The sequence below is a fragment of the Pristis pectinata genome, chromosome 40 (genome assembly GCF_009764475.1).
Source record: "Pristis pectinata isolate sPriPec2 chromosome 40, sPriPec2.1.pri, whole genome shotgun sequence".
Taxonomy (NCBI): Eukaryota; Metazoa; Chordata; class Chondrichthyes; order Rhinopristiformes; family Pristidae; genus Pristis; species Pristis pectinata.
The window spans coordinates 4,887,508-4,908,379 of NC_067443.1; the positions used below are offsets into that span (position 1 = coordinate 4,887,508).

At 48.6% G+C, this 20,872-nt stretch overlaps 1 protein-coding gene across 1 annotated transcript; it reads right to left on the reverse strand.

Moving 5' to 3' along the window:
- Positions 1 to 86: 86 nt before the first annotated feature.
- On the reverse strand, positions 87 to 15,824 carry c40h1orf43 (chromosome 40 C1orf43 homolog). The gene is made up of 7 exons (XM_052045838.1): positions 15,524 to 15,824; positions 11,344 to 11,445; positions 10,759 to 10,876; positions 8,434 to 8,487; positions 5,538 to 5,704; positions 3,296 to 3,354; positions 87 to 2,343 (listed from the first exon to the last, which is right to left on the reverse strand). The coding sequence occupies exons 1-7, from the start codon at positions 15,584 to 15,586 to the stop codon at positions 2,148 to 2,150; spliced, it is 759 nt and encodes a 252-aa protein (XP_051901798.1). The 5' UTR covers positions 15,587 to 15,824; the 3' UTR covers positions 87 to 2,147.
- Positions 15,825 to 20,872: the final 5,048 nt, after the last annotated feature.

Consider the following 20,872-nt stretch of genomic DNA (forward strand, 5'->3'; position numbering starts at 1 on the left):
ACTATATTTTGCTTTCTGTTTGCCTTTTTACTACCTCAATGTACCTATGCATGGCATGATCTACTTGGATGGATTTTCACTGCATCTTGGTACATGCAACAATAATAAACCAGTACAATACAGAAGGCTTCCAGTACTGGATGTCTCCTCCAAGTGGAAATACCTTTTCTACCTCTCCCCTTTCATCAAGATCTCCAATAGCCTTACCTTCCTGAAGCTGACCTGCACATCCTTCCCAAGAACAGGTTCTGGACTTGTCCTTTGTGAATTCCCTCCAGGTTTTGTCCAGCGAGGAGACCAAAACTGTTCCAAGTGCAGGCTGACCAAATTTCAATGCAATTTTTAACACAGAATCTACCCCCTGAAGAACTGGACCTTGGAGGAGAGTTCCGAAGTTCGAGTAAGCCATACTCACACCCAAAGAACATTAAGTTCTCCTCTCACTGTAGTGGGGGCACATCACAGTGATTCTGACTTGTAGCTCAGGGAGGGGTGTCAGTGACCAGCTCCCTCTGAGCACAGCTTCAGAAGTTGAGGAGGCATTGCTTATCTGACAAGATCCCCACTTATCTGAGCAGACCCCATCAGCTGGGGATAGCACTTGCAGATTCAGAGCTGAACCCTAGCTCTTTATGTGGTTGGGGGACATGGGCAGAAAGTGCCAGAGCATGGAGGGTCCCGATGAAGGGTCTCACCGGAAACGGCGACTGTCCATATCCCTCCACAGTTGCTGCCTGTCCCACTGAGTTCTTCCAGCATCTTGTGTGTTGCTGCAGGAGTGTGGATGTGAATCCTCAGTATCTGGGTTTCCCTGGGGAGGCCAATTGTCCCAAGGTGGTGGGGGGAGAGATCTTCTTGAACCCCTGCAGTCTGCATGGTGAAGCTGCTCCCAGAGCTGGATAGAGTTCACACAGCACAGAAAAAGGCCCTTCAGCTCATCGTTCATGGGAGGGACTTCCGGATTTAGACCCGGCAATACAGTTCCATGGGATTGTGCCAGTGGGGAGTTACGGCTCTGACCTTCCACCTTCACACACCGAGACCCCTGCTCACATCCCTCATCCCGTCACCAGGCATGGGAACTCAAAACAGGCGAATCCTCAGCCTGGTTCAAACCTGGCAACTTTATTTAAAGTGGGAAGAAACACAGGTGAGTTGGTCTGTTAGGGGGTGAGAGGGGGAATCTCACTGACCACAATGAACACAAACTGTACAGAACAGGCAGTGTAACCTTCACCTGGGGAAACTTGCCCAGGTTCCATCCACCTCCATGTTAAAGCAGTAACTTCCATTTTCACAGCACATCAGTGTCCCAATGGAACCACATGAAGATAACAGCCAAGGTGACCAGAGACTCAGTTGTAGAGGCTGAATTTTCTGGAGTGCCTTCCAGGAGGTGGTGGAGAGGGAAGAGCTAGAATTCCAGGGCGAGGCTCCGAGCTTTATAGAGGCAGGGGCTTCGAAAACAAGTGCCACTATCTACAGATCACCAGTAGGCTTCAGCAACCGACCAGTCCCCACCGGTATCATACCCCAGTGTTATACAGCAACAGACCTGTCCCCACTGGTACCATACCCCAGTGTCATACAGCAACAGACCCATCCCCACCAGTACCGTACCCCAGTGTCATACAGCAACAGACCCGTCCCCACCAGTACCGTACCCCAGTGTCATACAGCAACAGACCTGTCCCCACTGGTACCGTACCCCAGTGTCATACAGCAACAGACCCATTCTCACCAGAACCGTACCCCAGTGTTACACAGCGACAGACCCATCCCCACTGGTACCGTACCCTGGTGTTATACAGCAACCAACCGTCCCCGCCAGTACTGTATCGCAGTGTTATACAGTGACAGTACCATACCCTGGTATTATACAGCGACAGACCCGTCCCAACAGTACCATACCCCGGTGTTATACAGCGACAGACCCGTCCCCACCAGTACTGTACCGCACTATTATACAGTGACAGACTCGTCCCCACCAGTACCGCAGCCCAGCATCAGAGAGCTCGCTGCCAGTCTGTGTTTGGAAGGATATCTTCAGGATGCACTGGTTAAGAGAGGTCACAGGCTTGGCGCAAACCCCCCCCTCACTGCTCCTCTCCAGCAGTGGGTCACCTTGGTCGGCACCCACGGGGCTGTCACAGCGTGCTCTCCAATGTGTTGTAGTTGTCCTTGAAGCTCTTCAGCTCCAGGAAGTGCTTGGGCCTCTTGCTCTTGTTGGATGGGAGGTAAGTGACCTGGATGGTGCTGGGGGAGGCAGCCTCGGGAGCGGGGGTCAGGTCCTTGGCTGCATTCTGGTGCTGTGCTTGGCTCCGGCTTCCCCGGGCTTGAAGGCTGTCGGAGGGAACACAGGTTAGGTGGGGCCACACCCAAGGGTGCCATCCTCGCACGACCAGGATACCAGCCGCTCCCTCCCCTCCACCCAAGCCTTCAATCGCAGAGCCAGACAGAATAGAATGAGTCAGTTCGGCCCATTGTTTTTGTGCTAGCTCACAGAAAACTTCTCCGTTAGCCCTTGCTCTTTCCCCACCATCTTTCTCTACCACCTTTCTCACAGCACAGTAGGCTATTCAGCCCATCAAGCCTGTGCCAGCTCTCTCATCTGTCCCATTCCCATCAAACCCCCCCCTCCCCCCACAGATTCTACCCCTCACCCACTCTCTAGGGGGGCAATTTACAGATTAACCCACCAACCCTGCACGTCATTGGGACTTGGGAGGGAACCACGTGGTCACAGGGAGAGAACACACACACACACACACACACACACACACACACACACACACAGCGCTGGAGGTTGGGATTGAACCCAGGATCTCTGGAGCTCCGAGACAGTGGCTCTACCTGCTGTGCCACTGTGCTGTCCACTTTTAAAGTTCTTACTCAATTCAGGTTGGGAAGTTCCCATGGAATCCACTTGTACTGCCCTTACAGAACAGAACAACACAGAAACCAGCCATTCAACTCAGTACACCCACAGTATTAATCCCACCTCCCAGCATTAGCCTGTTGCATTCTGCACCTGGGTGACTCATCTGGACATTTCTTAAATGCCATCAGTGAACCTGTTTCCACCACTTTCCAGATACTCAAAGAGTCTGTCACATGCACAAGTACATGTCTGCACAGGTGCAACAGCATCACAGGCACATCGCATCAGAGACACAACATTCACAAGGAAAACATAAATTATACACAGTTTTTACAAGGAAGAACACAATCAGAACCACGAGGTGGGGAAAGCAGAACAGTGGTTGCAGCGAAGAGTGAATGCAGAGAAACTCACATGGAGGCCAGCTCGTTCACTGCGTGCTGGTACTTCAGATACTCCGTTTTTCCAAAGACCTGCAACAGGGAAAAAGAATCAGGAATGGGAACGCTTGCCTGCTCCTCCAATGTGCAGGAGGACGGACATCATCATCCCAGATTACACTGCTATCAAGCAAAGACAATAGCCTCATTTCCGGTGGTGCAGCCGTTAGTGCTGCTGTACCACAGATCCAGGAATTGGGGTTGGATCCCAACCTCCCTGCTGTGTGTGAGCGCGCGCGAGACAGAGAGAGAGAGAGAGAGGGACAGAGAGAGAGAGTGAGCATGTGCGTGGAACATCCACGTTCTCTCTGTAACCGCGTAGGTTTCCCCTGGGTGCTCCGGTTCACTCCCACACCCCAACGATGTGCGGGGAGGTTAATCGGCCTAGGGTGTGGGTCAATGGCAAAAGGGTGAGGGAGAATGGGGGGGGTAGAGAGAATGGGACTGATGGGGTTGCTCTGCTGGGAGTGGGGATGCACCTAATGCCTTCCTACTGTGCCCTTATAATATTTATACACCATGGACCAGTGAGTGACCGTTTGGTAAAGATACTCCAGTCAGTTAGTGATTTTTTTTAACCAAGTCTCCAACGATTGTCCTGTTATTCCATTTGTACACTATGCACACCCACATTGTGGCTCTACCTAAATGTGGAACAATGGACCAGATGATCTGACCCACCCTGGGACTCGCCATCAGACCCAACCCACCGTTACCGTGGCAGACCCTACGATCCAAGCCAGCCCATTCCCGGATCGGACTGCGTGCACAGTGGGACAGGCACTTAATGGGAAAACGGGTAAAATCCTCCACGGACGCGGTGTAATGGCATTATAGAAACATGTAAAAGTTAAAGCTGCTGCCACTCCCCTCCCCTCAGACCGACAAATATTTGGAAAACACTGCAATTAACACTGCAAAGGGTACTGTGTCCAGTTCTGGTCGCCTCATTATAGGAAGGATGTGGAAGCATTGGAAAGGGTGCAGAGGAGATTTACCAGGATGCTGCCTGGTTTAGAGAGTATGCATTATGAGGAGAGACTAAGGGAGCTAGGGTTTACTCTTTGGAGAGGAGGAGGATGAGAGGAGACATGATAGAGGCATACAAAATATTAAGAGGAATAGATAGAGTAGACAGCCAGCGCCTCTTTCCCAGGGCACCAATGCTCAATACAAGAGGGCATGGCTTTAAAGTAATGGGTGGGAAATTCAAGGGAGATATCAGAGGAAGGTTTTTTTTGTACCCAGAGAGTGGTTGGGGCATGGAATGCACTGCCTGGAGCGGTGGTGGAGGCAGGTTCATTGGTCAAATTCAGGAGATTGCTAGATAAGCAAATGGAGGAATTTAAAATAGAGGGATATGTGGGAGGAAGGGGTTAGATAGTCTTAGGCGAGGTTTAAAGGTCGGCACAACGTTGTGGGCCGAAAGGCCTGTATTGTGCTGTACTGTTCTATGTAATGCAGAAAAGATTTACAAGGATGTTGCCAGGACTTGAGAGATTGAGTTATAGGGAGAGGTTGGACAGGCTAGGATTTCATTCCTTGGAGCAGAGAAGATTGAGAGGTGATCTTGTATAGGTGTATAAAATCTTGAGGGGCATAGATAGGGTGAATGCACAGGGTGTTTCCCAGGGTTGGGGAAATCAAGAACTGGAGGGCATAGGTTTAAGGTGAGATTTAATAGGAACTTTAGAGGCAACTTTTTTTTTGTTACACAAAGGGTGGTGTCTATGTGGAACGAGCTGCCCGAGGAAGTGGTTGAGGCAGGTACAATAACAACTTTTAAAAGACACTTGGACAGGTACTTGGATAGGAAAGGTTTAGAAGCTTACGGGCTAAATGCTGGCAAATGGGACTAGCTTGGATGGGGCATCTTGGTCAGCATGGACCAGTTGGGCCGAAGGGCCTGTTTCCATGCTGTATAACTCGTGCACTCCATCTCGCTTGCAGTAAGGGCTGACACTCCATTACCCTCCAATTTATTTGTAGCTCGGTACTAACTGTTGGTGCTTCACATACAAAGACACCCAAATCCCTCTGTACAGCACTGTTCTGCAGTCTCCATTTCAACAATATTCTGTTTCCTTTTCATTTTCAATGCTTACACTCCCCAGTAAACCCTGCCTGCCTTTCGTACCTCAATTGAGACTCAAAGTTTATGCACAGCACAAGAGGCTGCTGTTACACCCATTGAAAACATCTGCAGGCGCACTCACTGCTGTCCTGTAACGCGCTGCCTCGTAGCCATCTATCAGCTTCTCGATGAGGTTCTTGCGGACCCCTCTGTAGGGGGAGTTGCCCTCTCGCAGCTCCAACAGGAAGGTGCGGAAACTCTTCCCTGTCAAAAGTTTCCCGTGATCGGAGCCTTGGCTGACTGGAACATCTGTGCAGGGGACGGCAAATGATTCGGTAAGGCGGAAATCGCGCCGCAGGGACGGGGGCCACCACACACACCTACTCCCCGAGAAAGATCTCCCGATCAGCCCCACTCCCCTGCCATCCCAGCTCTTTCCTCAAATCCACCCCAGTTTCTCTTCAAACTAGAACAGAACTCAGCCAATCAAGCAGCACATGGAGAGAAAATCCAGTCAATCTTTCAGGTCAGCAACCTTTCCAAAAAACTGCGGTGGGGGGGTGGGGGGGGGGGGGAAGTGGAGCGTCAATGCTTTTCAAAGCGACGTGGTCCCATCACCTGTCACGTTGTCCTCTCTGCTCCCCTTTCTGCATTTTGCAGGGACTTCTTGCTTCACAACCCCCTGGTCCATTCTTGTCCCCACCCACCACTCCTTGTCCCAGGGCACCACCTGTCCCTTCACCCCTTCTCACACCACACCATTGTTTCAGGGGAAGCAGCCATTTCACCGGCACTTCTTCAATCTCCTCTGCTGCATTTGGTAGTCACGATGTGGCCAACAAGAAACCAAACACAGATTGGGTAACCGCTTTGCAGGGCATCTGTGCTCAGTCCGCAGGGTGACCCTGACCTCACTGTTACCTGCCACTTCATTACTCAATCCCAGTCCCTTTCTGATTCGTCTGCGTCCTCCCACACTGCTGTAGTGAGGCCCAACGTAAGCGAGAGGAACAACATCTTATCTTCCGTCTGGGCACTTTGCAACTTTTTGGAATGAACATTGAATTCTCCAACTTCAGGTAAACCGCTTTCTCATCATTTCAGGCACGGTAGTGTAGCGGTTAGCATAACGCTTTACAGCGCCGGCGACCCGGGTTCAATTCCCACCACTGTCTGTAAGAAGTTTGTACGTTCTCCCTGTGTCTGTGTGGGTTTCCTCCGGGTGCTCCGGTTTCCTCCCACATTCCAAAGATGTATGGATTAGGAAGTTGCGGGCGTGCTATGTTGGCGACAGAAGCATGGCGACACTTGCGGGCTGTCCCCAGAACACTACGCAAAAGATGCATTTCACTGTGTGTTTCGATGTACGTGTGGCTAATAAAGAAAATCTTATCCTGTGGAGGGAAATGAACAGTGTCTAGGAATAAACCTTGCCAGTCCAAAGACACTTGCGGGCTGCCCCCAGAATGATCTGTGCAAAAGATGCATTTCACTGTGTGTTTCGATGTACATGTGACTAATAAAGAAATCTTAATCTTAATTTCCCATCATCCTGCTAATGTCATAGGTTATAAGGAGAGGCAGGATAGGCAGGATAGGCTGGGAATTATTTCCCCCCCTGGAGCGTAGGAATGACCTTATAGATAAAAATCACGAGGGGCATAATGCATTAGGGCATGCATTTAAGGTGACAGGGGGCAAGTTCATAGGAGATGTGCAGGGCAAGCTTTCTTCTTACACAGGGAGTGGTGGGTGCCGGGGTGGTTGTGGAGGCAGATACGATAGAGGCAGATAAGCAGCTCTTAGATAGGCGCATGAATATGCAGAGAATGGAGGGATATGGACGTGCGGGCTGGTTTATAGACTTTTAATTACATCTAATTAGTATAGCACAACATCACAGACCAAAGGGCCTGTTCCTGTGCTGTACTGTTCTATGGATGAAGTGAATAGCCACAGTCTTTTCCCCAGGGCAGGGGAGTCCAAAACTAGACGGAATAGGTTTAAAATGAGAGGGTAAAAAGGGGCAACTTTTTTCCTCCCACACAGAGGGTGGTGGGTATATGGAACGAGCTGCCAGAGGAAGTGGTAGAGGTGGGTACAATCACAACATGTAAAAGGCATTTGGACAGGTACACGGATGGGAAAAGTTTAGAGGGATCTGGGCCAAATGGGATTAGCTCAATTAGGTAACTTGGTCAGCACAGATAAGTCAGGCTGAAGGGCCTGTCTTGTGTGTACAGCTCTATGACTATGTCCCTTTCTTGTCCTGTTTCTTTAAAACGCCTCACTAACGATCAGCAATCACGCACCTTATCACCTGGTCTGTCTTAATGCATCCCTATATCATCGTGTCTTCCACCTTTCTCCTCCCCCACCGCCTTACTTTGAAAACTCTAACCTTTCTACTTTCTCCCCCAGTTCTGAGGAAGGGTCACCGACTCGAAACGTTGACTGGTTTCTCTCCCCGCAGAGGCTGCTTGGCCGGCTGAGTTCTTCCAGCATTTCCAGTTTCCTTTCAGATTCTAGCATCTGCAGTTCTAGTCGTTTCTCTCCACAAGTTCTTCTGAGTTCCTACCCGGACTGCCCTCCACTCTCTACAGATAGAGGTGCCTCCAAACTTCACTCCTGAAAGGCCCCACTCAAATTCGGAGCCTCTGTCCCTGCAGTCGTGAGAATCTGCAGACACGAGACCAGCACAAAGACCCTCCTGGCGCAGGACAGAACAGGGCTGTTCCTCCTGCTATTCCAATTTACTCCTCAGTTGTAAGGAGGCTGTTCAGCCCCTCAATCCTGTACTGATTGTGACTTATCACATCAGACACATTTTCCTCCGCCTGATGTAACCTGCCCACAACCACACTGCTTCATGCGATCTTGCTGTGCACACGCTGACTGCTGCGTTTCCTTTTAACAACAGCAGCTGCATTGAGAGATCTTTTTCTATCGACGTTGAAGCGTCATCTAAGAACGCGGATCCTCGTACGTCTGCCCGCCCAGGAGCTACGTCCACAAGTGCAAACTTTGCCCGCACTCACCAATGTGTCGGATGGCATCCAGGGCCTTCATCCTGTACAAGTAGTTATAGCGACCTGTGGACAGCGATGGGGAAACGCATTAGTCATTGCAGTCACGGCCTTTCAAGTGCTGCTCGGCAATAAAACAGCTTCTCATCTTGAGAGACAATCTGCCTCCTGTAAATACTGTGTTCTTCAGGAAGGGAGCACCTCGTTATTATGGGCACTCTGATGCCCCATGCCCCTGGGATAGGAATGGAAACAGGCCCTTCAGCCCACAGTCTGTGCCGACCTTTAAGAACACATTTCACTAACCCTGCACTAATCCTGTTTTTTTTTTTAAAAAGTTCTCCCCACCCGCGATTCTAACACTCATCCATACCTTAGAGGCAAACTATACTGATCCAATAAACCTACAAATCCACCAGTCTTTGGGATGTGGGAGGAAACTGGAGCACCCAGGGCAGGCACGGTAATGTAGCGGTTATTGTAATGGTTTACAGCGCCAGCGGCCCGGGTTCAATTCCTGCTGCTGTCTGTGAGGAGTTTATACGTTCTCCCCGTGTCTGCATGGGTTTCCTCCGGGTGCTCCGGTTTCCTCCCACATTCCAAAAGACGTACGGGTTAGGAAGTTGTGGGCATGCTATGTTGGCGCCAGAAGCGTGGCGACGCTTGCGGGCTGCCCAGAACACTCTACGCAAAAGATGCATCTCACTGCGTGTTTCGATGTACATGTGACTTATAAAGGTATCTTATAAAATCCACGCAGTCACAGGGAGAACGTGCAAACTCTACACAGACAGCGCCGGAGGTCAGGATCGAACCCGGGTCGCTAGAGCTGTGAGGCAGCAGCTCTGCTAACTGTGTCATTGTGTCAGGTTGGAGCTCCCTCTGCACCATCCCATCCCACACTCCCAGGGCAGGGACAGCACAGGTTAGACACACAGCAAAGTTCCTCTTACACTGGGAGGAGAAACAAACAAACTGCTGGAGGAACTCAGCGGATCATGCAGCATCTGTGGAGGCAGAGGGATGGTTGACATTTTGGGACCTGATGCAGGGTTTGAACCCGAAACATCGACCATTCCTTTGCCTCCACAGATGCTGCGTGATCCGCTGAGTTCCTTGAGCAGTGTATTTTTTGCTCCAGATTCCGGCATCTGCACTCGTGTCTTCCTCTTATGCTGTCCTGTCACACATGCCCAGGGACAACGGAAGGAAAAAAAACTGTTGGATGCAGAATAAAGCTCCCTTTCGACTGCCTTGGCACACACTCCCCGGGCATGGAGAGTTCCAAGGCACACATTAACCCACACACCCCATTCTAATGTTCACTTGGGCATTTCATCTTCTCTCAGTTTAGAACACAGAACAATACAGCACAGGAACAGGCCCTTTGGCCCACAATGTCTGTGCCGACCATGGTGCCAAATTAAACTAAATCTCTTAATGATTTAGTACATGATCCATATCCCTCCATATTCATGTGTCTAACAGCCTCTTTAACACCGCTACTGCATCTGCTTCCACCACCATGCCTGGGAGCCTGTTCCAGGCACCCGCCGCTCTCTGTGTTTTAAAAAAAACTTACCCCGCTCATCTCCTTTAAACTTCAGAGAAAACAACCCAAGTTTGTCCAACCACTCCTTGTAGCTCATACCCTCTAATCCAGGCAGCATCCTGGTATAAAATGAGCTGCCCTTGGATTGTTTTCTCAGGAGCGTCAGATGCTGAGGGGGGGGCATGATACACGTTTATAAAATTATGAGAGGCATGGATAGGGTGGACAGTCAGAATATTTTAACCACGGTAGAAATGTCAAGTACTGGAAGATGTGCATTTAAGGTGAGAGGGGGAAAGTTTAAAGAAGACGTGCGGGGTAAGTTTTTGTTTGTTACACAGAGAGTGGTGGGTGCCTGGAATAGGCTGCCAGGGGTGGTGGTGGAAGCAGATACTACAGAGGTGTATCTTTCGCCAAGTCCTGACACTCGAGGCTCTGTACTTGCTCTCCCTCCCCATCTCTGTAACCTACACCCTCTGCACTCTCCTGGTTGCTTTGTCATCCTCTATTCCTGCCACTCCACCACTGTGCCTTCAGCTGATGGACCTCAAGCTCAGACACTTCCTCCCTGACCCCCTCTGCGTCTTGAACCCTTTCTCTTTGATCAGGATGGTGGTCAAGTGGCTCTAGGTCACATTTACTCCTTGGATTGGTCAACGGATGATCGTCTGTAGCAAGAAACATTCTGCTGGAGGAACTCAGCGGGCCGAGCAGATTGCTTGTTGCTCCAGATTCCGGCCTCTCGTGTCTCTGTATCACTGCCTACAGTCTCCTTCATGGACTACCTTGGGTTGTCGGGTCCTGCAGCTGAAGCAAGCGCACATCGTCCTCGTCGAGTAGCTGCGGCTCGTAGTCGAGGTCCTGGACTTTCAGGAGACTCCGGTCGATCTCCTCTCTCAGGTCCTGTCAGGTCACATGGAAAGAAGAGGAGCAAGGTTAACCCACAGGATAAGGGCACTCTGTTTAAGGGTGGGCGTGATTTAGTGTTGTACCTCCCTTCGTCCCATTGAGTTTGGAATGCATCACTTTCTGAATGGGCTTAAAACTTGCAGCAGTGCAGCTACAAACAGACGTTGATCGAAGGATGAGGGATCGCCTGTTTAAGATGGAGACGAGGAGGAATTTCCTCTCAGAGCGTAACGATTCCCTGGGACTCTCTACCTGACAGGGCTGTGGAGTTAAGTCGCTGAATGTATTTCAGGCCGAGACAGGCAGATCTGAGGGGAGTTGAGAGCTCTGGGGCTCTGCCTGCCCTGCCAAGTTTACCATTATGCCACTCATTCAGTAAGCATCGCCCCACCTCTCTCTGGCCCAGGTTATAGCAGGCATGCGTCCGGGAGCCATTTGCCCAGTACGGGTCAGGTACTAACCTTGGGCGCATTGTGGCCGATAGGAACGTGAGGGCCTCTCCGCGATTTCATGGCAAACCTCATGATCTGGCGCTTGACAAAGATGAATAGGAGGACAAATATCTGAGGACAAAGAAAGCACCATTAGGGAGGGAAACACGTACTTCTTTCACACACCTTGGAACAAGTGGACATCCCAAAGTGCTTCACAACCAGTGGAGCACAGCCGACCAAGTCCAGTGAGAGGCAACCCCATGTGCTGGGTTCCAATCTGCTTCAGAGAAGAAACAGAGGTTCTCAGGCACCTCATAGATGGAAGTCCTTGAAATGTTCCATTGCTTCAATGTTTGCAAGTAAAATGTTGGTTTTTATTCACACTGGCTGCCCAGGTCTGCATGAAGGGTCAGGGAAAGGAGAGGATTTGAGTGTGGGGCAGTCGCTTGAGGTGGAGCATTGGTGCTCTGGGAGTGGGCCATGGTATCCAACCAGGTGCTGGGAAAAAATGCTGCTGAAAGGGGTCATAGAGTCAGAGTAATACAGCGTGAAATAGGCCCTTCAGCCCAACTCATCTGTGCTGACCAAGATGCCAATCTCAGCTTGGACAATTTGCTTGCGTTTGGCCCACATCCCTCTAAACCTTTCCTATCCATGTGCCTGTCCACTTTTAAAATGTTGCAAATTGTACCTCTACCGCCTCCTCTGGCAGCTCGTTCCATATGCCCACCGCCCTCTGGATGGGGAAAATTTACCCCTCAGGTCCTCTTTTCATTTTCCCCCCATTTACCTTAAACCCATGCCCTCTGGTTTTAGACTCCCCTACCCTGGGAAAAAGACTCTGATTGTCCACCTTATCTATGACCCTCGTGATTTTAAAATCCTCTATAAATCCCTCAGCCTCCTTTGCTCTAGGGAAGATACGACTGGGACTTGGTGGGTGGTGGTTTAGATAGCAGTGGACTCTGGGCCAGAGCAATGGCTATTTTGACTGGAAGAGGTGTCAGAGAAAAGGAAAAATAAAAATATACAGAGTTTTACACTGTGGCCACATTTTTAAGGTGGGAAGCTTACAACACTTGCCACGCAGACACAAGAGATTCTTCAGACGCTGGGATCTGGAGCAACACACATAAAAGTACTGGAGGAACTCAGCGGGTCAGGCAGCACCTATGGAGGGAAGTAAACAGTCGACATTTCGGGTTGAGACCCTTCATCAGGAACGTCGATGAAGGATCCTGATGAGGGGTCTCGACCCGAAACATTGACCGTTTATTTCCCAACACTTGCCACCAGCTGCACGTCAGCACTGGGGACTCTGTAGGAAGGTCAGGTGGACTTCAAAATAAACCACGGTCTCAGGCTTCACATCAGCTTCACTTTAGAACATAGAACATTACAGCACAGTACAGGCCCTTCAGCCCACAATGTTGTGCCGTCATTTCATCCTGCTCTAAGATCTAACCCTTCCCTCCCACATAGCCCCATATTTTTCTATCATTCATGTGTCTATCTAAGAGTCTCTTAAATGTCTTAGTTTTACACCCAAGCAGACTTCTTCCGCCGCTGCAGTGCAGGAGATGCAGCGGCCAATTTGTGCACAGCAAGATCCCACAAACAGCAACATGATAAATGTTGACTTGGAGATAGATACTGGCCCCAGGACACTGTTCCACTTTCTCCAGGGGTGGCCATAGGATCACCTGAAAGGACAGGCGAGGTTTCACATCACATCTGATGTTAGGTGCTTCTGAAAGAGCAGTGCTCCCACAGCACTGCACCGGATTTTGGCACCGAAGAGCTGGGGGTACAGAAGTATACTGGGCAAGTATCACAACGCCGGCATTCTACAGAAATATATAAAACAGGAGTGGGACTAGGCTGGGTTGAGCCTGCTCCGCCACTCAATATGACCCTGACTGATCATCTAAACTCAGTACCCTGTTCCAGCTCTCTCTCAACATACCTTGATGCTTCTAGCCCGAAAAACAATATCCAGCTCCTTCTTGAATATATTTAATGATTTGGGTTGAACTAATTGCTGCAGTAGAGACAGGAATTTGAATTGCACCTTACCAACTCGGGTGTTCAAGATAAATTAATGAAATAAATGCAGAATTTAATAACCAAAATAAACGACCACGAAACTATCAGACTGTTGTCAAAACACACTGGCTTCTCAAAATGTTCCAAACTACTCTGGGGCCAAATACAATTTTGGCACACTGTAACAGAGTGGGCCTCTGAAATGGAGGCACAAGAGACTGCAGATGCTGGAATCTGGAGCAGCACACAATCTGATGGAACTAGTGGGTTGAGCAGCATCTGTGGGAGGAAAGGAATTGCCAACATTTCGGGTCGAGACCCTCAAAATCCCTCTGGTTTATTCACATCCTCGATGCAGGGTCTTGACCCCAAACATCAACAATTCCTTTCCTCCCACAGATGCTATTCACCCGCTGAGTTCCTCCAGCAGACTGTTTGTGACCTCTGTAATGGCCCTGAAAGTCACCAAGGGCACTTAGTGATGTCCAATGAATGCAAGACCCTGTCAATAAAGAAGTTAGAAGTCCTCAGACTGTTCAAACAGCAGTAAGCCATGAGCTGATCAGCAGCAATAGTTTCTTGAGCAACTACTGCAAAATACTGAAACAACAAGAAATGGATACAAGAATTGGGACATCACGTTGCAACTTTACAAAACACTAGTTAGGCCACACTTGGAGTACTGTGTGCAATTCTGGTTGCCACACCATAGGATGTGGTTGTGCTGATGAGAGTGCAGAAGAGATGCACCAAGATGTTGTCTAGACTGCAGGACTGTAGTTCTGGGGAGAGATTGGATTGGCTGGGTGCGTTTTCCTGGAATGGAGGTGGCAGAGGGGTATTTTTACAGAAGTACGTAAGATTATGATATGGTAGATAGTCAAAATCTTCCCCCCACCCCACACACAGTGGATGCATAAAAAACAAGAGGGCATTATTTGAAGGCGAGAAGCAAGTTTTTTTCTGTTACACAGAGAGCGGTTGATATCTGGAACAAGCTGCCAAAGGAAGTGGTGGAATCCAATAAAATCATTATGTTTGAGTAGTATTTAGATGGACTTAAACCAGCAAAGAGTAGGATACAATCCTAATGCAGGCAAATGAGATTAGTGTAGATGGTCAGGATGGATATGATGGGCTGAAGGGCCTATTTGTGCTACACTACTCTATGACTAGCAGAATGTGCCATCTATTATCATACATAGTAATCCTTTTCATATAGAATAACCAAAGATCAGGGATAACTAGCACCCATCTTACAGGAATACCCCAGTTTGATATATATTATAACTAGAGAAAATCGGGGATAACCAGTAATAACTAACACCCACCTTGCATGCTTTCTGCAGTTTGACATATAGGATAACTGGAGACCATCAGGGATAACTGGCCATAACTAACACCCATCTTACAGGCATTCTGCAGTTTGGCATGTAGGATAACTAGAGAATATCAGGGATAACTAGCCATAACTAACACATCTTCCCATCTGTCAAATAGAATAACTAGAGACCATCAGGGATAACTGGCCATAACTAACACCCATCTTACAGGCATTCTGCAGTTTGGCATGTAGGATAACTAGAGAATATCAGGGATAACTAGCCATAACCTACACCCATCTTCCCATCTGTCAAATAGAATAACTAGAGACCATCAGGGATAACTGGCCATAACTAACACCCATCTTACAGGCATTCTGCAGTTTGGCATGTAGGATAACTAGAGAATATCAGGGATAACTAGCCATAACCTACACCCATCTTCCCATCTGTCAAATAGAATAACTAGAGACCATCAGGGATAACTGGCCATAACTAACACCCATCTTACAGGCATTCTGCAGTTTGACATATAGGATAACTAGAAAATATCAGGGATAACTAACATCCATCTTGCAGGCATTCCCAGTTAGTCATATAGAATAATTAGAGATCAGGAATAACTAGCAATAACTAATATTCACCTCACAGCCATTCCCCAGTTTGTCTATAGAATAATTAGAGAAAATCATGGATAACTAGCAATAACACCCATCTTACAGTCATTTCCCCATTTGTCTAGTACAATAAACCAGGAATAACTAGCAATAACTAACGTGAGTGGCTTAGGCCACACGCTGGGGGTAACCAGCGGTAACTAGCAGGCAGCTGACACTCACCAGGCTGCCGTAGGCCATCACCAGCACCACATTGACCCCGGACAGGCTCTTGGCGCTCATCATGATCCTCTCCCGGGCCAGGGAGTTGCTCCGTGCCGCTGATTCCGGCCCCCCCCGCCGCCACCCCCTGGTGCCGTTCCAGGCCAAGTTTAACCCGTGGCTGCGCGGCGCCGCCTCCGCCCTCGGGCCCTTTAAACTCGGCCGGCGGCGGCGCGCAAACTCCGGCGACGTTTCGGCCCGAGTTCCATCTTCGGAAACACTCGGTTAATTCCGGAGAGGCAAACCATTTTAATAAAAAAAGTCCCTAAAATTATTTCTTCCTGAAACAAAAAACACTCCGATGCGAGCAATCGCGTTGCGCGAAAGATAATTTGCCTTCCTATCGGTGACGAGAAGGGATTGAAAATTAGTTTCGGGAATCTTCGGCGGCGATCGGAAGCTACGGTCAACGACGCTTGGAGGCGATCGGAAGTTACCGCCAACGACGCTCCAACCGCTCGGGAATCTTCGGCGGCGATCGGAAGCTACGGTCAAGGACGCTCCAACCGCTCGGGAATCTTCGGCGGCGATCGGAAGCTACGGTCAAGGACGCTCCAACCGCTCGGGAATCTTCGGCGGCGATCGGAAGCTACCGTCAACGACACTCGAATCGGTCGGGAACCTCCGACGGCGATCGGTAAGTCCCGGCTGCGGCGCTCGACACGTTCGTGAATCTTCGGCGGTGATCGGAAGGGGCTGGCCGACGGCTGAAGGTTCGGGGGAAGACCGGGGGGGGGCGGGGGGAGAGGGGTCGGTCTTCGGCGGAAGTCGAAAATTCGCGGGATTGGCGCGAAAACCTCCGAGGGGGGCAAGAGGGGAAATGTCACGAAGGGGGCAAAACTAAACAGGGTTACTGTTGGCGGGTCGGGAGGGGGAATTTGGCGCTCATGATTTAAGCGAAGGATAAACGAATCACGTTAGAAAGAAGGGCGCCTTATGGCGATACCGCGTTAGATTATATTTGCAGGCGTCCCAGAGCCGAGGAGGAGGGGGGGAGGGGGCCAAGGGGAACAAATAAAATGGCGTCCGCCTGGGTGAAGCCGCCTTGTGCGGAAAGAAATCACGTGACATGGGCGTCTCTGAGTGCACAATATCAAAATTCGTTGAGATCGGTTTTGGAGTTGGGATAATGTCAATGCTTTTTTTTCTGTTACGGTAATAACAATTGCAGGTAGTTTGGAGGAAGGGAAAAGGTAAATGTTGGCTGAATGATGAATGATGATGTTGAAGCCGATGCGGTGACGTCATAGGCTTCCAAATGGCGGCGTCCAGGGGAGGGTCACGTGACAGAGGAACCGAGGCGTTAGCCGAATGCTGAGTGAAAATTGGAGAGCAGCGTTGGGTTTTGGAGAACGTTAAAGCCTATTTTAGCGAAATGTTTGAAAAAAAACGTTAATGTGGATGGGAGAGGAGGAGGTTAAAAGCAGGGTTGAGACGCCTGACGTCACGAGTTTAAAATGGCGGCGGGTCGAAGCCGAGACGGACCGGGTCACGTGACGGGGAAAAAGAGTGGGATTCCCACTCAAAAGTTTCAGTCCTAATTGAACGAAAATTATTCCGTCCTGAACGATATTTAAAAGGACAGTTCGGCACGAAAGCGTATTGATATCGGGGGACGCCGGTGGACTTAAAATGCCCCCAGCACGTGACAGGGCGCTGTGAACAGGAAATCCTAAAGTCAATTAATATTTGAATTACTTTCATTTCTATCAGGCAGGTTTAAAAACAAGTAGAAGCGGTACAAACTTTGGAAACGGGGGGGGGGGGGAAGTTCCCTAAAATACAGGCGGTCCTTATCACGTGACCAGCGTAGCCTGAGTGGGGGGAACGACGCTCTAATGAAGTAAAATATCCCCAGAGAGACCAGTGAACGTTACTGTTCAAATATTATTAACGAAGAGAAATTAAACAAAAAGAGAGACGATAGCGATAATAAAATAAACCTCTGGGGAGGTGCCAATTAATGGAAGCCTTGTTGCTCCCTCCCCCCACGTGACGGGGGGGAAGGGAAAGCGAGGCACGGAGCGTCTCCCGAGGCCAACTCAACGGCGGGGAAACGCATCAACAGTATTAACGATAAAATAAATGATTTGGAGAGGGCGGAAGAAAATGCAGGGGGGAGGGTTGGTGGTGGTGTGTATATGGGGGGGGCGGGGGTAGAAATAGTGGGCGCGGAGGCTGGGTTGCCGGGGGGTGACGTCACGGGGTTCAAGATGGCGGCGGGGGCGAAGCCGCGGCGGGCCGGGTCACGTGCCGGGGGTGTTTGTGTGCGTGTTTAGTGCAGTGTGGACTGAGGAGCAGGTAAAGTTTGTGTCCCTCTTATTGTCTCCCCCCCCCCTTTTATTTCCTTTATATTTAGCTTACTACCTCTACTTTCTTTGGATTAAATACTATGTGTAAAGGAAAATATTTAACCCCCCCTCAGTCTGGTATTTTTAAACCTTTTTTTAAAACAGAAAGGAATACAATAACAAGGGGAATAAAATCTCTCTCTTTCCTTCCCTTCCCCCCCCCCCCCATTTATTCCTCTAAAGGTTTTTAATTTGGGGATTGTTGTTGGGTTAAAATTAATCCCTCTATCTGAACAATAAAACTCATTTTTTTCCCACCCCCTCCTCCCTCCCCACCACCAGCAAAAAAAAATGTTCATGTCCTTTCTGAAGAAGGAGGGTTATGGAGAGGTTCTGGGCCTCCAGGAATAATCACGTAAACTCTATTTGCTGAGAATTTGGACGAAACAGGCTTTTTTTAAAAAAAAATAAAAAAAAGGCCTGTCCAGCCAGGCCCGAGGCCTGGGGCTCGATTAGTTGTGAAAGGAAGGGATTTAATGATCTTTCTCCCTCTGGAGAGGGCAATTTTTGCATTTTTTTCCCTTCCTCCTTTTTAATTCAGTCCTATTATTTAAGTCTGATTTCCCCCCCTATTTGTATTAAAGTCTTTTTTTTGCAGAGACGGGTTAATTTGAGAGTAAATCGACGCTTGGTGGCTTGGAGGCCTCCCAGGCCTCGGGAAAGAGGAAGCCATCAGCACAGAGAGGGGATTTCTTGAGGGCTTTGTACTGTAGTTTATCTCTTTTTTTCGTCCTCGCCACGCTCATAAAATTATCATTGTAATGGGATCTCGTAAAAATGTGTGCTTGTGTGTCAAATGCAGGAATTTAAGATTGTTTGCACCTTGGTTATAGGGGGAAATTTATTATGAGACTGAATTGCAAATCATGGCTGTTTAAGATTGCAATTAAGCTTTTATTTTTTTTACGTTTTTAATGGTCGAAAACGTGCAAAGTAATCAAACTTGCTAGAAAAATACGCGTGAGTGTGTGTTGTTGAATGTGCATGGAGGCTGCTTTTTTTTTTGCATTCGAATTGGTTTTGTTAGCTTTGTGACCGAATAAAATCGGTTTGCAATTTTCTCTCTCTCTCTCTATTTAGGGAGAAATCTTTTCTCCTTGTTTTTAATCTTCTCGTCAGCATCAGGTATCCTCCCCGAGCAAAGAAAAAGGCGCAATCGCGTAAAAGCAACTTTTTTTTTTCAGTAGTGGGGGGTTGAACAGAATTGAATCGTTTAATTAATTTTATTTTTGCAAAATAAACTTTAAGCGCCCAGATTCGGGTGTGTGTGTGGACTGTTAGGTGGCGCAGCGCTTTGTTCTGAGCATCTGCCTCTTCTGCTAAATCTTATCGTGAGCTCTTTCCACTTATATTTTACCGAACTTGTGTAAGGATGTTGTTTTTCTATTTAAAAAGAAAATCGCTGCGGGGTTTTTTTTCTGCACCTCGTCTGACTCGGGAATTGTATCAAACGTACTTTTTATATTTGCGTACATGCTCTGTGGTAGGTTTAACAGTACATAAGCAGCCAGTCTATGTCCGAGCATGTTTTGATGCCACCATTTTATTTTAAGGGTACAGCCTGAGACCCAGTTGTCTTGGGGTGTACAGTAGTCCAGGCCAGGTATATGTTGGTACAGTGGAGGGATTCACAAGCTTGCTTTTGAGTCCCCAGGTTCTTCACACAGCTTGAGTTCAGAATGTTCATTTCTATGCAGATATGGCAGATATGCGGTTACTCTGATCTCATATCCTTTTTAAAGAAAAACAAGAAAGCATAACCAGGAGTAAACAATCTACCCCTCAAGCCTGCTCTGCCATTGAATAAGATCATGGCTAGTCCAATCTTGGCCTCAACACCAGGCCTTTATTGGAATTGGTTTATTATTGTCACATGTACTGAGGTAGAGTGGAAAAACTTATCTTGCGTACCTTTCATACAGATCAATTCATTACACAGTGCATTGAGGTAGTACAAGGTAAAAACGATGCAGAATAAAGTGTAGCAGCTACAGAGAAAGTGCAGGTAGACAGTGAGGTGCAAGATCATAACGAGTTTTTCCCCGGAGTATAGCAGGCTGAGGGATGACCTTATGGTGGTTTATAAAATCGTGAGAGGCATAGATAGGGTGAATGGTCACAGTCTTTTTCTCAAGGTAGTGGAGTCTAAAACTAGAGGGCATAGCTTTAAGGTGAGAGGGGAAAGATTTAAAGGGGACATGAGGGGCAACTTTTTCCACACAGCGGTGGGCATGTGGAACGAGCTGCCAGAGGAAGTGGTAGGGGTAGGTACAATCACAACGTTTAAAAGGCATTTGGATAGCTTCATGTATAGGAAAAACTTTGGCCAATCACAGGTAGGCAATTTTGGCCAATCACAGGTAGGCAATTTGGTGGGGGGAGGGGGAGGCCTGGTGTTGAGGCCAAGATTGGACTAGCCAAGATCTTATTCACTCCAGGACCACTCTCCCATACCCCTTCACCCCCTTGTTTGAATCTGTCAATATATTTCAGGTATGTGTCTTGAATATATTCCAAGGACTCTGCCTAACTGCTCTCCAAGGTAGAGAACTACAAAGATTCACAACCCAATATGAGGAAAATTCCTCATCTTCACCTGAAATAAGGGATACCATATTCTCACAGTACTGGAATTGTTCTTTGGTCTGGGACAATAACTTTGGGAGGGGGTTGGAGGGGTATTTTTAAGTTACGCAATTAGAATGAGGAGTAATCTTTCACCCCAGGAATGGTGGGGGCAATGAAACTTGCTGGTGGATATAACAGGCTGTTTTGGCCTATCAAATCTATACCAGCTCTCCAAGCAAATTTAAACTATGGGAGGAACCTGGAGTACCTAGGGGAAACGTGTATGGTCACAGAGAGAACATGCATACTGCACATGGCACCAGGGGTGAGGATTGCTGGTGTAATGAGGCAGCAGCTCCACTAGCTGCACCACTATGCTGCCCAGGAATAA